Source organism: Astyanax mexicanus, chromosome 1, assembly GCF_023375975.1.
Source record: "Astyanax mexicanus isolate ESR-SI-001 chromosome 1, AstMex3_surface, whole genome shotgun sequence".
NCBI classification, from domain to species: Eukaryota; Metazoa; Chordata; class Actinopteri; order Characiformes; family Acestrorhamphidae; genus Astyanax; species Astyanax mexicanus.
In genome coordinates this window covers 90379130-90394627 of record NC_064408.1, presented here as the reverse complement: position 1 = coordinate 90394627, position 15498 = coordinate 90379130, and the positions used below count along the sequence as shown (strand labels likewise).

Sequence of the window (15498 nt, the reverse complement as noted above, 5' to 3'; positions counted from 1 at the left end):
GATGTTGTTAATATTGAATTAACCTATATCTTTTTTTTTTTGGAGGAAAATAATAACCACTACTGCTTTATAAACAGATGTACAAATGTGGTAGAACTGTATATTGTAGCTGTATTTTGCTCTTTGTTGAGGCACTATTTTATTAAGTAAATAGAATCAATATTTAAACAATGACATGCTTTCTTTTTGCATATTTACGATCAATCTTTTTTCTTTATTGATATTTATTTAATGAAAAAAAAAAGTCTGTTAAGTTACCAACTGGTGGCATTGGAACCCATGTGGCTTTGACTCCAAAAATATTACATATGAATGCAGGTTTACTTAAAAGTAAAATCTCAAATCAATTTCTAACCTTTATTTTATTGGGTAGAGGTATGTTGTGACATAATACTTAAAAGAAAACTTTATGAAAATTAAAGGGATGGTGTAATAACCAATAAATTGGTTTATTGACGGTTAAATCTGGAAAAAAAAAACGGAGTGAACTTTTATTAATATTATTTTACAGGATTTATTAAAATATAGGCTTTTCTGCACATTTAAGACTTTTTTTTTATTTACTGAATTAAATATATTGAAAAAGAATAAAATGCATATAATACCATATAATTTCTGCATTCCATATTGTCTCATTTCATTTAAATGAACAGTAATTGTGTATTAAAATGTGCAGGATAGTCTTTGTAGACAGGAAGTCTGTTTATTTTGTTATAGAAAATCATCAGTTTCAGGTAATTTGACCAGGGTGTCCAAATGTTCTTTCATTTCAAAGAAAGCATGAGATTTTAGCTTCCCATAATATGGGCCCTTTAAAAGCCTCCACGCTTTCCTCTTACCAGCATGGCGATTGTTTAGTCTAGGAACAGATCCTTCGGTACATCTTCACCCATGACATGCATATATTGTAATCCCCCTCTCCTCTGCTCTGTTGCGATGACATCAGTCTTTAGACTAGAAAGCTGTTTAGTTTGCTTTGATGCAGCTGATGTTGTGTAATAAGGAAAACAAAGAACCGGATTTGGTTCGCTGTTCAGTCGGAGGCCCAAATCTGCACCACTGTTTGTGAAAGGCTCACTGCTGTGTGTGTGTGAGTGAGAGTGAGACAGTACGATGTGTGTGTGTGTGTGTGTGTGTGTACACCTGCAGAGTGTTTGATTGCGTTTTAGATCAGAGGGCTGTTTCTAGTCGAGCCAAAGATGCAGCATTGCTCCTCGTCCTCGTAACTAATGGAGCGCTAAACGGCCAGCGGCCTCCGCCTCTCCGCCATGAGGTGGCAAATAAAACAGACTGCGGCGTGGCGATCAAAGAGCAGCGGGGAGTCGCTCTGATGCTTTTGGATCAGGCCAGAAACGCACTGCGGTGGGAACCTCCGCTGGAACATGGGAAATGAAGGCCTGAGCACATGACGAGTCCATCAGATTAGCACTCAGGCTTTAGCTGTAGGCAGAAAACACAAGCAGTGATCATAACTGATAGTACACAAACTTCACAACACTCTCGCAGAGCTGCATCTTATCTAAAATATGGAACATTTAAGAAAACGAAAGCAGAACTCACAACTACACTGTTATGAGTAACTTAAGGTAAAACACTTCAGGTGAATATTACTAAGAATAGACATGGTAGTAATGGCTTGAATGGCTGTGTGAATTTAAGTGAATTTCACTTCCAGGCTGTTGCATCCATTACATTACATTACATTACATTTGGCAGACGCTTTTGTCCAAAGCGACTTACAATAGTGAAGTACAAAAGTAATAGAAGTTAAGAGCATCTTTGGATAGGGCCCAAAGAAGGTCAAAGAGAGATAATGGGATAGAGGAGTGAAGGAGGGGAAGAAGGAAAAGAGGTTAGAAGTGGTTAGATTGTTAGAGGTGTTAGAAGAGTAAGTGCTCTTTGAAGAGCTTTGTCTTAAAGATAGCGAGATAAGCTCCTGATCTGGTAGTGGAAGGTAGTTTGTTCCACCATTGGGGAACTCTGTATGAGAACAGTCTGGATTGCTTTGTGTAGATTGTGTTTGGTAAAGCGAGGCAACGTTCACTGGAGGAGCGCAGCGGCCGGGAGGTAGCGTAAGCCTTCAGGAGTGATCAGTGCAGGTAGGAAGGAGCTGTTCTGTCATCAACTTGTAGGCGATTGTAAGAGCTTTAAATTTAATAAGAGCAGTAACTGGTAGCCAATGGAGCTCAATGAGCAGCGGGGTGACATGTGCCCGTTTTGGCTGGTTGAAGACCAGACGTGCTGCTGCATGCTGCATCCAAGTGGTTGCTAAGTGGTTGCTAGGTAGTTATTGTGTTATCCCAGGTGGATACTATGCTATCCCAAATGATTGTTGTGGTGTTGCTTTTTGGTTACTAGATGGTTGCCATCATACTGCTGAGTGGACACTATGGTACCCCAGGTGGTTGCTGTGTGCGGTGGTGTTGGCACATGGATGTTAGGTGGATGCTAGTGTGTAACAAAGTGATTACTATGGTATTATAGTATGGTATAATGTTGCCTACTGGTTGCTGTAGAGCGTTTTCAGGTGGTTGCAAGTTGTTATCAGGTGTACTTGTATCATTGCTGCATTTAACAAGTGCCATTTTTTTTTTATTCCAATGGTAAAAATTCTGCAAAAATATGTTGTTAATCGCATGTTCAAACAAAAGCTGTATGCAAGCGCATTTCACACAATCGGACTTAAGAGTCTAAAGTTGACTAAAGTTGTCTAAAGTGTTCTAAATTCTGACGGAGTGACGACTGACATGGTGATAATCTGTTCCATATTAAAAGAAAACAGAAGAAAAAAATATGGATTTGATAATAATATGCAGCTCTGGAAACATTGAAAACCTCTGGAATATAATCAAGAGGAAGATGGATGATCACAAGCCATCTAACCAAACTGAACTGCTTAAATGTGTGCATCAGGAGTGGCATAAAGTTATCTAAAAGCAGTGTGTAAGAGTGGTGGAGGAGAACATGCCAAGATGAATGAAAACTGTGATTAAAAACCAGGGTTGTTCCACCAAATATTGATTTCTGAACTCTTAAAACTTCTTTACATTATTTGAGGTCTGAAAGCTCTGCATCTTTTTTGTTATTTCAGCCATTTCTCATTTTCTGCAAATTAATACTCTTAAATTACAATATTTTATTTATATTTTAAAAATAGGCTCTGATTTCTTTACAGCAGTGGCAGGAACAAGCTGTCATTTATTTAATATCATAATGATCTTCTTAGTTTTATATTAGTTCTGGGTGACATGCCTTTAATTCATAATCACAAGAAATTAATCATTACATTACATTACATTACATTACATTACATTTGGCAGACGCTTTTGTCCAAAGCGACTTACAATATTGAAGTGCAAATAATAGAAGAGGGTAAGTACAAAAATAATAGAAGTTAAAAATAAAGCATCCATAGATAGGGCCTTAAGGAGGTCAGAGGGAAATAATGGGATAGAGCAGTAGAGAAGAGGAAGAAGGAGATGAGGTTAGAATTAGTTAGTTTGTTAGAGGTGTTAGGATAGTAAGTACTTTTTGAAGAGCTCTGTCTTCAGGAGTTTCTTAAAGATAGCGAGAGATTCTCCTGATCTGGTAGTGGAAGGTAGTTTGTTCCACCATTGGGGAACTCTGTATGAGAACAGTCTGGATTGCTTTGTGTGGATTGTGTTTGGCAAAGCGAGGCGACGTTCATTGGAGGAGCGCAGCGGCCGGGAGGTAGCGTAAGCCTTCAGGAGTGAGTGCAGGTAGGAAGGAGCCTGTTCTGTCATCACCTTGTAGGCGATTGTAAGAGTTTTGAATTTGATGCGAGCAGCAACCGGTAGCCAGTGGAGCTCAATGAGCAGCGGAGTGACATGTGCCCGTTTTGGTTGGTTGAAGACCAAACGTGCTGCTGCGTTCTGAATCATCTGTAGTGGTTTTACTACACAGGCCGGGAGGCCAGTTAGTACGGCATTGCAGTAGTCGAGGCGTGAGATTACCACAGCTTGTACCTGGAGTTAGGTGGCCTGTTGCGTCAGAAACGGTCAAATTTTTCCGATGTTGTAAAGCGCAAAGCGGCAGGATCGAGCAACTGAGGCCACATGGTGCGTGAAGAGAAGCTGGTCATCAACCATGACACCCAGGTTCCTAGCAACCTTTGTCGGTGAGAGAGAGAGAGAGAGAGAGAGAGAGAGAGAGTCGATGGTTATGGCAAAGTTGTGTTGAATAGAAGGTTTTGCTGGTATGACCAGAAGTTCAGTCTTTGAGAGTCTGTAATCATTGTACCTTGATTACAGAAATGGACATTTTTCTTTGGTACAAAATGCTTACTTTGTTACAGTGTTGCTTTCATTTCCATGGATGGGTCAGTCACATAATTACAGATTTTTGTAAATATTCTTTTTGGTAAATTGACACACACAGATTTAAATATTAACAGAATAATAGAAAATATTGTCCTGGGTAAGATCAAGTTGATTAGAGGTTCTGAATGTTTGTTTTAATTCATTTTAATGAATTACACCACACTAATTTAGATAGTTATATCATATGAACTGTTTAATTGGAAAGAAATGGAATTTTAGTAGTAGTGTGTGTGGAATTGCAGTTAGCACCAAGCTAATTGTTGCTGTAAATGACTAATTCTGTTACTTGTTAGCATCTTGTTTGACCAATCATGTATCTGATGTATCTGAAGGACTATATTAAGAGTAAGAGCAGAAAACCGGGTGCATACATGTGTGTTTTGGCCGAACTATCGCTTTAAAGAGAAGCAAGCCTGTACAGTGTTAACCTTCGCTAAGGGACGTGGCATCTGAACCCAACACACACACCCTCTCTCTCTCTCTCTCCCTCTCTCTCGCGCTTTCTTACTCCCAGGATAGTGAGTGATAAACTGTCAGCTGGTTTGACGGTTTCCATGTTGTTGGTGGACGGTGGGGACCCCCTCCCACCATTTCTGTCAATCCATCACCCCACTCCTGCTGACCACTGGCTCTCTGGAGAATCTGCGCTGTTTAGCCAAGGCAGTGAAGGAAATGAAAATGCAATCAGAAAAGCCATTAAAGTGACATAGAAAAATTAGTGGCTCCTGTCCTCTGACAGCGCTCTCTCTTCTTCATCCACCTCGCCCTTTTAGTCCGCGCCACCATATTTAGCCTTTAGTCGCATTCCACATTCATTCCCCCCCCCGCCACCACTCCATCCTTTGAACCCAGCGGCAAGGTGATGAATGAAGGCCGCAAAGTAGCGTTTGGCCGAGACAGATCCATTTTGTCTGCTAATGCCTGTGCTGAGTGCTGGTGTGTGTTATCTGTAGCGGTGGGGGTGAAAGGGGGGGGATCAGGGATGGACCACTTCCAGACTGTCGCTCTAAGCTAAACACATTTCACCTGTGTTGATATCTCACTCATCCCCACTCTCTGTCTCGGTAGAAAAATAAGGCAGCAGTTAAGAATTGTAACCGCAGATAGACGGCTATTTGTCTTTGGGCCTGCTGGTTAATAGCCAGATTTACATGACTACACGTCAAGAGTGCAGTGCACATAAATCTTATTTACTATCAGAAACCACCAGTGAAGCTGTACGAGTCTTCTGAATTTTATATATAATGATGATGGTCAAATTGTGGCAAATCTGTGTGAATTTTAGGCCATGAGATCCAAGACCCACTTCTGAATATTGAAACAAAATTTTGAAAATAATACAAATTTGGTACTTTTTTGTCTTTTTCTTTTTTCTTTTCTTATTGTAATCAAAGTGCACATGACTATATATTTTAGGGTTAAAATCCATATGTAATATAAATGCCACATACAAATTGTGTCATGACTAGTTTATATGGAAGGCAAAACATTTTACTAAAACATTTTTAGTGTTAACATGGTTGGAACAGGGTTGCAGAAGCTAAAATACACTTTTTAAAGGAGCTAATTTGATCTCCAGCACTCCTATATCAAACACACATCATTAACATGTTGTGCTGTCATGCTGTGATTAGTATATGTCACTTATGGACATTGTGAGTTAAAGTGAAGGACAGAATGCTGTAAGGAACTTTAAAACACAGCTCTTAAAGGTCCTGTGAAACATACGTCACCATGGGCTCTTTTAGGTTAACATGTATACTGGATAATCTGATCACAAATGATTGCCAAAAACTTTCGCGAAAGCCATTTACACACATTTTGCATGCGTGTGCTATGACTGTTTGTGGTCAGTTTTCTCATGTCATCTCTGCTGGAGGATGGGCCAGTTACAGTAAGAGTCTATCAGTTCTAACAGTTCTCTGCCCAAATCGAGATAAGGCACACCAGCCACAAGTATTGCCTCTATGCATTAGCTTGTTATTATTACATGTAAGGGCTTCGACCCTTGTGGTTCAGCAGGCTAAGGTGCACCCACTATGATCAGGAGATCATTGGTTTGTATCCTTGTCATGGAGCTTCATCAGCAGCCAGAGTCCGAGAGGGCACAATTGGCCTTGCTCTTTCTGTATGAATACATAGCCCTCTTTTACTCTAGGTGTCTTTGATCTGATGTATTGTTGCCAGGTTGCCGCGCTTTCCTCTGAATGCACTAGTTATTAGGTTAATGCTGCATCAACAGCAGTTGAAAATGAGGAGGTAGCTGGCATTACATGTATCAGAGGAGGCATGTGCTAGTCCTTACCCTCATGGTGTTCAGTCATTACTAGTGATCGGGGGAGTGCAGCTGAGTTGGGGACACATAGAAACAATTCCAAACAACTGGGGAGGTGTAAGACAGGATGTTTAATAGGTAATACTGTTTTGATCCATTTGATGTATGCAGACAACCTGGCTATTATGTCCCCCAGCACTGTTGGGTTTCAGCAGCTCCTAAATGTGTGCTCTGAGTATGGGGCTGAGTTTGATGTACAGTACAATCCAAAAAGAGTGTTGTGTTGATATGTAGAGCCAAGGAGGATCATAAAGTGCCCTTTCCAACATTTTACCTGTCAGGGCATTCAGTATGTGTATCAAGCAGTACAAAATATCTTGGGCACATTATCACTGACAGGTTGGGAGATGATGCTGACATGTATAGGCAGAGACGAATGTTGTATGTCCAAGCAAACATGTTAGTAAGAAAATTTCATTTCTCTTCTGATGATGTGAAAGTAAGTTTGTTTCGTGCCTACTGTACTCCTATGTATGCAGCCCCACTATGGGTCAGCTACAAAAAAGAGACCCTGCGTAAACTTCAAGTAGCATATAATGACTGTCTGAGGATTTTGCTGAAAAAGCCTAGGAGTTGCAGTGCTAGTAAACTATTTTGTGACTCAAGACTAAGTACTATACATGCTCTCTTGAGGAACCTAATGTTTACGTTCATGTGTCGTCTGGATAAGTCTCAAAACTGTATTATAAGGGTTCTCACAAGCCCTAGATGCAGCTCTGTCAGATATCAATCATATATGTGGAAGCATTGGTATGGCTGCCTTTTAAGACTGTCATAACTGATAGTATGGTTGTACATGCTGATGCATAATTTTTTTCTTCTTCTTCTTTTCTTATGTATATGTTGTATGTCTTCCTTTTGGGCCTAGAGCCTGTAATAAAGTTTAATAATTAAAATCTCTGACCACCTCCAAGTGTAGTTCAAGTCAACAGATTATAGTGCGTATTCAAGACACACCGTATCTCATTCACACCTGCACTCTGTGCCCACCACTTGCTCATGATCAGGTCACTCCTAAAGCATGTTAATATCAGGCTTGAGTGGAATCATTAAACTTTTTAGACGGTGTGTTCCATTCAACACCACTGTGAACAGTTTTGACTCTGTGAAGAATGCAGTTCACACATTAATCTTCTAAAAATGAAAAAATAAATATTATATATAAATTGCTTGTGTTCCCATTCAAAAACCCAACATCTCCAACAGGCTTGCAGATGACTCTTTGTTTTCAGGCCTGCTAGTCAAGAGGCAGGTTAAAAGCTTAAACATAACAAAGAAGCACCCAGAACAGCTGTTTCTGTCCTCTTGTCACTAAGAAAGTCAAACTAGAGGAATAGTCAGACCTCTTGTAAATGGTTTCTTTGCTGAAAAACTCAGCCTCCTTCTTTCTGTGACCTGTATTTTCTCGTCATCGATCAAACAAAGAAAAAAATCATTCAATCTGAATGTGATTTATGACAGATGCTGGGAATGTGCTTATTGTAGCTAGACCGCATGTTTCATTATAGATAAGCCTTCATCACTAGCAGAGATTTCAGCAGCTGATAAGGCTGACATTCCGTAGACTGTGTGTGTGTGTGTTACGTTCACCACAGACTGTTAGTGGTGATTTTCTGAATCATTAGGTCTCATTCACTCTACACTTGATTTGTTTTTAGTTATTTTTAGTAGACTTGTAGTAAAGTTGTCTTTAGTTGCTTATTCCTTTTTTAGTTGCCTTAAACTGTATATGTGTCTTTACCTGTCTTTAGTGTATGTCCTTGGTTGTCTGTAGTTGTTTGTAACTGTCTGTAGTGTGGCCTTTGTTTATACTTGTCTCAAGATGTCTTTAATGTCTCTACATTGGTCTTTAGCTGTTTTTTTTAGAATTTCTGTAGTGATTATTGGTTGTATCTAGTTGTCTGTATTTAGTGTGTCTGTAGTGGTCTGTATTTGTCTGTATGTGTCTTTAGTGGTCTTAAGTGTGTCCGTAGTGGTCTTTATTAGTCTGCATTTGTCTTTAGCTGTCTTCAGTGTGTCTGTAGTGGCCATTATTTGTCTTTAGCTGCCTTTAGTGTGTCTGTATTGGTCTTTATTTGTCTGCACGTGTCTCTAGTGGTCTTCAGTGTGTCTGTAGTGGCCTTTGTTTGTCTGTATGTAAATGTCTTTGGCTTTAGCTGATTTTAGCAGTCTTTAGTGTCTGTAGTGGCCTAAAAGTGTAATTTGGTCACTTTTACAAATATTTAGATGTCTTTAACTGTTCATGGTTGCCTATAGTTGCCTATATTTACTTTTACTTGTTTTAATTGTTTGTGTTTAATTGCCTTTAATGTTTTTTGCTCTATCTATGTTTTTGTCTTCATTTGTCTGTGTAGTTATTCCATTAGAATGATCAGGTGTACACATGTATGTGTGTTTTTTTTTTAGCATATGATATGATATGATGGGTGAGAAAGTGCTATAACAGCGAGTGTATGTCTCCCTCATATCTGTGTGTGTGTGTGTGTGTGTGTGTGTGTGTGTGTGTGTGTGTGTGTGTGTGTGTCTCCTGGGCCCCAGTGGGCTGTTGTTAGATTTATGTCATGGTCGCTCCATCCTGCACATCTGGTGTTCATTGGCAGCGTGTTGGAGAAAAAGTTAGAAAGCATCACCAGGTGGATCTGTCCACTATGAGAGTTATACACACACCCACACACACTCTAATTTAATATGGCTCAATTGGTGTGAATTATATGTTAAAAATGTAAATAATTGTGTTCTGTTTAGATTGTTGTGCACTTGTTATACAAATGTGTTCTGATTTCCACTAACATAAATTTATAGTGTGGAGTCTTTGGAATTTGTTGAGTTGAGTTTTTTTGAGTTTTTATTATTCAGTCCATCATATCTGCAGTCACTAGATCACTAGAGAGGAGATATAACTGATTATGACAACCCTGTCTCAGTTATTACATCATTTCTGTAGCTGTGCTGAAAGGCTTTAACAGGCTGTGTGATGGAGAACAGGACCAGGCACTGCTTTCCATGTTACACTATTAGCTGTCATGTTGGAGTGTGTGTTTGTGTGTGTGTGTGTGTGTGTGTGTGTGTGTGTGTGTGTGTGTGTGTGTGTGTGTGTGTGTGTGTGTGTGTGTGTGTGTGTGCTGTAGTCCAGCAGTTGTTCCATATGACAAATTTACCTGTAAAAGTGATGCTTTGTTTGTGGTGCTCCTACTGGCACTGAGTAATGCTAAGATTTGTTCAAACTTTTTCAATTGATATTATATCAAATTAAATTCTGAGTTATTTTGATGTGCTCAGCTGTTATTGTACAGTGTCGGAACTCTCTTCTTAACTTCTTTTCTCCCCCACAGGCTGCTCTTAGTGCCTTGAAACAGCTTTCAGAACAAGGACTGGACCCGGTGGATGGACCAATCAAGGTGGAAAATGGATCATGTGAAATGTGAGTAAAGGTGCAGCTAAAATTGTGTGCTAGGTCTAAATCATAAATTCTTGTGTTTGCTAAGGTACAAAAAACAGCTGACAAAGTAGTACAAAAATTAGTAAACTCAATGAGTAAAGTCATGTTACTAGTTGTCTGTATTTATTTGTAACCTTTTGGCCATTCAGCATTTTTCTTTCCATACATAATACAGAATTTCACATTTCTCAGGACTTGCTGCCAAAATGAATTACAGTGTTTAGATGCCTCTTTGAAAGTTATACTGCTTAAAGTTTGTAGTGAAGAAGTAAAAGTCTTATACCATCACTCAAGAGTCTGTTAAATCTTTCTGAAATTGTTTGTCAATCAAATGTTTTCATTAGCATTACCTGCTTTCTTTGAAAGTTATCCACTGTTGCAGTTATCCAACATTTGCTATTATGCAAAACTAAACTGAAGAATTGGCTATCTGAAACACTTCACTGTCTTATTATAGGCCTTCCCTGCTTTGGACATGAGTTATTTTAGGTTTTATAGTGCTAGACTGCAGATTTTTGGAGCTGTATTTAAGGAATCTTGATTTTCCTTGACAAGGATTTTAAACAATCTGTATCCCTCCCAAGCTAAATTAGGTTTGAGACATTGATACTCAAACATTGTAAAAAAAAAAAAAACAAAAACCTGAAATAATTCACTACTCTTGCTTAAAATTAAGAGAGTTAGGTTAATTCTTTTAGACATCAGTTCATTTTCTCTTCACTTAACTGTTCTCAATGACATATAATCTGTGTAAAAAGGACGTGGGTTGTATTGAAACATTGGCCACATCCTACACTCCTATCTTAATTAAATACATTTTTTTTAGCGGGTGCTCTCAACAGGCTCGCAATGCTAGTAATGGGGGCATAGTGTTAAAAAAAACATAATTAATTGCATCATTAACAAGTTCTACTTTGAGTTTGCTAGTGGTGTAAAAATAGTGATTTCTTTGAATGGACAATGCTATGCCCCTATCATTAGCACGGTAAGCCTGTTAGGAGCATCAGCTATAAAAGTGCTGTATTTCAGAATGCTGGCGGTGAACAGAGGTGGCATATTTGAGAGAAGTTTGTACTTATCATGTTTGATTTCATCCTTTTCACATTTCACAAGTAATGCTGCTGTGTTAATGTTCTGTACAAGTTAGCTGAGGTGTTCTGATGAGCTCAGTGTTGTGTAGTACAGTGTTTATACACTTAACTTATTGAATGAACTGAACTTTTTCTAAATCGGGTTCATAAACTTAACAGTTATAAATCTGTGTTGAATAAATAATTACGATCATTTTTGTTCTTAAATGCAATAGATCATTTCTCTGTTACATAACTCAAACAAAACACACACCTACTTTGGCAGGTGGACTTCTTGTCTGTCTGAATGAGTGAAACACACACACACACACACAGTCAAAATGTCCTTTAAATGTCAAAGTCTAGGTTTATCAACTAATCTCACAACAGGAGTCTTTCTGATCACACACACACACACACTCCAGTGCTGATTTCCATGGCCTACTTAGGTTCTCCTCTTATTATGAGGGAATTTTGCATAATCTTTATCCACAAATAATGAGAGGCAGAGGGAATCTCTTTCTCTCTTTCACACACTCTCTGTCTCTCTCTTTCTCTCCACCCTGGTCATTATCTTATCTGATGAGTGGGCCAGTGGAGAATGAAATATGAGTGTGGAAATGATGGGCACACCAAAACGGAAATGGCTCTGGCCATTCAAGAGTATTTTCATAGTAGGTGTGTCGTAAGAAAAGGTTAGAGGGCTTTATTTTCAGTGGCTGAAGCTTAATAAAGCAGCACAGTGCTCAGACAGCGAGGGAAACACTGCCCGGCCTATCCACGAGGAAAACAGAAGGAAAAACCCTGTGAGAAATCAGTCACCTTTATTCTGCACAGGGCGATCCCGCTTCCCTTCTGCTGTGTTCTACCGCTCAGCATTAAACAACCCATATCAGACCAAACGGAGCTCTCCTCATGTTTCCTCACTACTAACCTGCACAGATTTATCAGCTCAGGCTACAGTAATATAGACCCTGGTTTCAGCCTACAGCAGTCTAGCCCCTCCCTTTCAGCCTACAGCAGTTTAGCCCCACCCATTAATCTACAGCAGTTTAACCCCACCCATTAATCTACAGTAGTTTAGCCCCTCCCATTTGCACAGACTTCCATATGATCGCTGTATAGAATGTCTATTTACAGCAATCTAGGCAACTCCTTTAGCATGCAGTAGTTTAGCCCCACCCTTTCAATCTACACCAGATTTTATTCTTATTTATTTGTTTGTAATTCAACCTGATCGTCTATATGAAAAAGGCTCAATACACACCCAAAACAGAGCTTGTTTGTACATTTACAGCTTGTTGCATTTTAAGCCATAAAAAGAATTTGGATATATCAAAATAAATACAAAAAAAAACAATTTTAAGATTAAATAAGCAAATACAGGCGTAAAATGTTGTACATACGTTTAACAGCTGCACTAGCTAGGCATCAGTGGGTGCAGTGACTAAACCGTCCTTCTGATTTAGGACTCTCTTGTACCGGAACCCCAGTGTTCATTGTGTGTGTGTGCGGGCGTGCGTGTTTGTTTTGCAGACAAGCGAAGCACCTGGCCGAGAGGACAGACAGCAAACAGACTAACTCAGGCACCACCGCTCAGGACTGCAAGGATTCAAAGGCCGTCGTTTAGGAGCCGAAAGCCTCCGCCGCTCCGCCGGAGCCCCGCGACCGCCGCTGTATCCTTCACACATGTCAACATGCAATAGGGTGGATGTGTCCCAGGAAAAAAGGCAGATTACAGGAGGGGTGAAAATTAAAAGAAGCATTCTTTCAGTCTATGTGAAGACAACACTATCTAAACACATTTATTTACTATGGAGAAAATTAACTATTAAAAGAAATGAGCAAGCTAATGTAAAGAAAATAAAAAAAAGAACTAATCAGATAACGAGTAAATGCATGGTACTGTTGACTTTAAAAGAAATTTAAGTGACTATATAGAGCATTTCCCTGATTGATAGATGTTTTGTTTCTTTTCTCTTTTTTTTGTTATAATTTTCACTTAGTCTCCAAGTGGTATGGATTTAAAAACAGGTGTATATCGCACCATTGATATAAAATGAAGCATTATAAGAGTAAAAGCAAAGTTATGTAGTTTATTATAATTTTTGAGGGGTGGGGGGAGGGGTTACATTGTTTTCATTTTTTCTCTTAATCTATGAATAACAGTGCTTGAGTATTTAAAGATTAACCAATGGCAGTGCTGTGAAAGTTGTAGTTGTTGTCTTCATATATAGTCACCCAGCTTACCTTTTATGCTGACATAAAGCATTCATTTATCTATATGGATGTGTATGACTTGCAGAGTATCATATGCAGAATTAAAAAAAAAAAAACTAAAGGATAAAACTGGTGTTAGAAATAAAAACAGTAGAGGCTGCAGTTTTGCTGAAAGAAATCTAGAGAAACCCCAGTGAAGGGAACTGGAGGCTTCGGTACAGCAGCACCGACTGCCTTGCCCTCTGAAATGTTGTACCATAAAAACAGAATTACCGGAAAGATTTTTAACAACAATCTGAATCTAAGCTAAACGTGCCAGTTTCAGTTTTTTACTGATGTTCGTATTGGAAAAAACTGATTTACTGTTATATAAACTAGAATTCTTAATGTTCATAAGGATACGTGACACCTTTTTTTTTAAGCCTGAACTAAATCTACATGAATTAGAATCATGCTTTTATGACCGATACATGTTAGAATAATCCTATATAACTGTCAGCTGTTGTAACAGGCTTATGAAGGTATTACGTAGCCTTAGGACATTTCCACTTGCTGCTAATTCTGTTTCTCTGGTTCTTCTCCTCACAGTTTTGTCCAGCACATCTACACCCATGTTGTGTGTTGTATTAACTCTGATGCATCAACTGAGTGCTTTTAATAACTGCATTCTGGAAGAGCCTGGAAAAGAGACGCTGTTTTTGGAGGATGTTTACTTCCGTAAACAGCTTTTCTTTCCAAATCATGTGACCCAGTGAATTAAAAGATTGATTACTTGAAACTGTTCACTTTGCCGGGAAGGCTTTTTTTTTTTCTCTGTGGATGCACAGTGTGATAAACAAAACAATGGTTTCAGTTAAAGAAATGCAGTAAAATCACATCAGTTCGTGTTGAAAAAGTGTCTGTGTGATTTTTTTCCTTCTCTCTTTTCTTTATTATATTAAGCATAGCCTGATTTTACTGTGTCAGTCACACTCTAAAAAACAGAGGTACGACATGAGTACTTTTTTGTACTCGAAGGTACACTCTTTATAATTGTACCCTCAAAGGTACAATACTGGTCTTTACAGGGTCAGATTTGTTCCCTCTGAAGTACAAAGTCATTTCTAACAGCAATAAGTACAGATTTGTACCATTTATCCAGCCAAAAGGTACATTCAGTATTCTGCATCACTGTACTAATGAACAATATATATTTAAATTGCACATTTTTTTATTTGAAAGCCAGACAATTTTGGATCATCAAGTTTTTGAGCCATATTTAGTTGATGATAATGTTTATAATCTTTATAATCTATACTGGCACAAAAACCATGGGTACAAAAAAGGACTTTCACTGAAAGGTACTTTTTTGTGCCTCAATATAAGGTACAGCCCCAGCGACAAGCTTTGTACTCTTTTAAGTACAAATCTGTACTTATATTTCTTAGAGTGCAGGACTTAACTGAAGTTCAGATACAAATAGCTGTGGACAGAAACAGTACTTATGACAGAGTGGCTCACGCAAGTTAAGACATTATTTATCATTGCATTTTAAACTGTCTTGATTCAATTTATGCAACATCCTAGTAATGTTTAGTAATGTTAACTAGTGTCAGTTATTAATTAGTTATTTGTGACTCTTATTGTAAAATGTGACCTATTAAGTTAATATATTGAGTAAACAACAGTATCAAATGCATCCACCTCCATCCACTATTGAAAGCCAAAGCAAGACAAATTAAAAGTGCACACAGATGTTATGATTAATTTCTTTCTTTTATTCAGGTTTTGCCCTCACTTACACAAACCTTTAGTTGTACATACAGTACCCGCCAAAAGTTACACAACTTTTTCATTATTTTAAAATGTTCTGAATTGTAGATTAATACTAAAGTCATCCAAACTATGAAGAAAAATATACAGAATTATTTAGTAATTAAAAAAAAAGTGTTAAACCAGAATATGTTTTATATTTCAGATTTTTCTAAGTAGCTCCTCTTGCTTAGATGACAACTTAGCACAATCATGGCAGTTCTCAAGAATTTCACTTAGTTCAGAATCTTAGTTCTCAGATTTTCTTGTCCTCTTAATGTGTTTGAGAGCATCAGGACTACC

At 38.4% G+C, this 15498-nt stretch overlaps 1 protein-coding gene across 3 annotated transcripts in view; it reads left to right on the top strand.

Moving 5' to 3' along the window:
• Positions 1–14299, top strand: part of stau2 (staufen double-stranded RNA binding protein 2) — a 133186-nt gene extending 118887 nt beyond the window's left edge. For all 3 annotated transcript variants that reach the window (XM_007260098.4, XM_022683929.2, XM_015608564.3), the window contains 2 exons: positions 10008–10096; positions 12721–14299. In XM_007260098.4, the coding sequence (XP_007260160.1) occupies positions 10008–10096; positions 12721–12814 (183 nt within the window). In that variant the 3' untranslated portion in view covers positions 12815–14299. The remainder of the gene's footprint in view (positions 1–10007; positions 10097–12720) is intronic.
• Positions 14300–15498: the final 1199 nt, after the last annotated feature.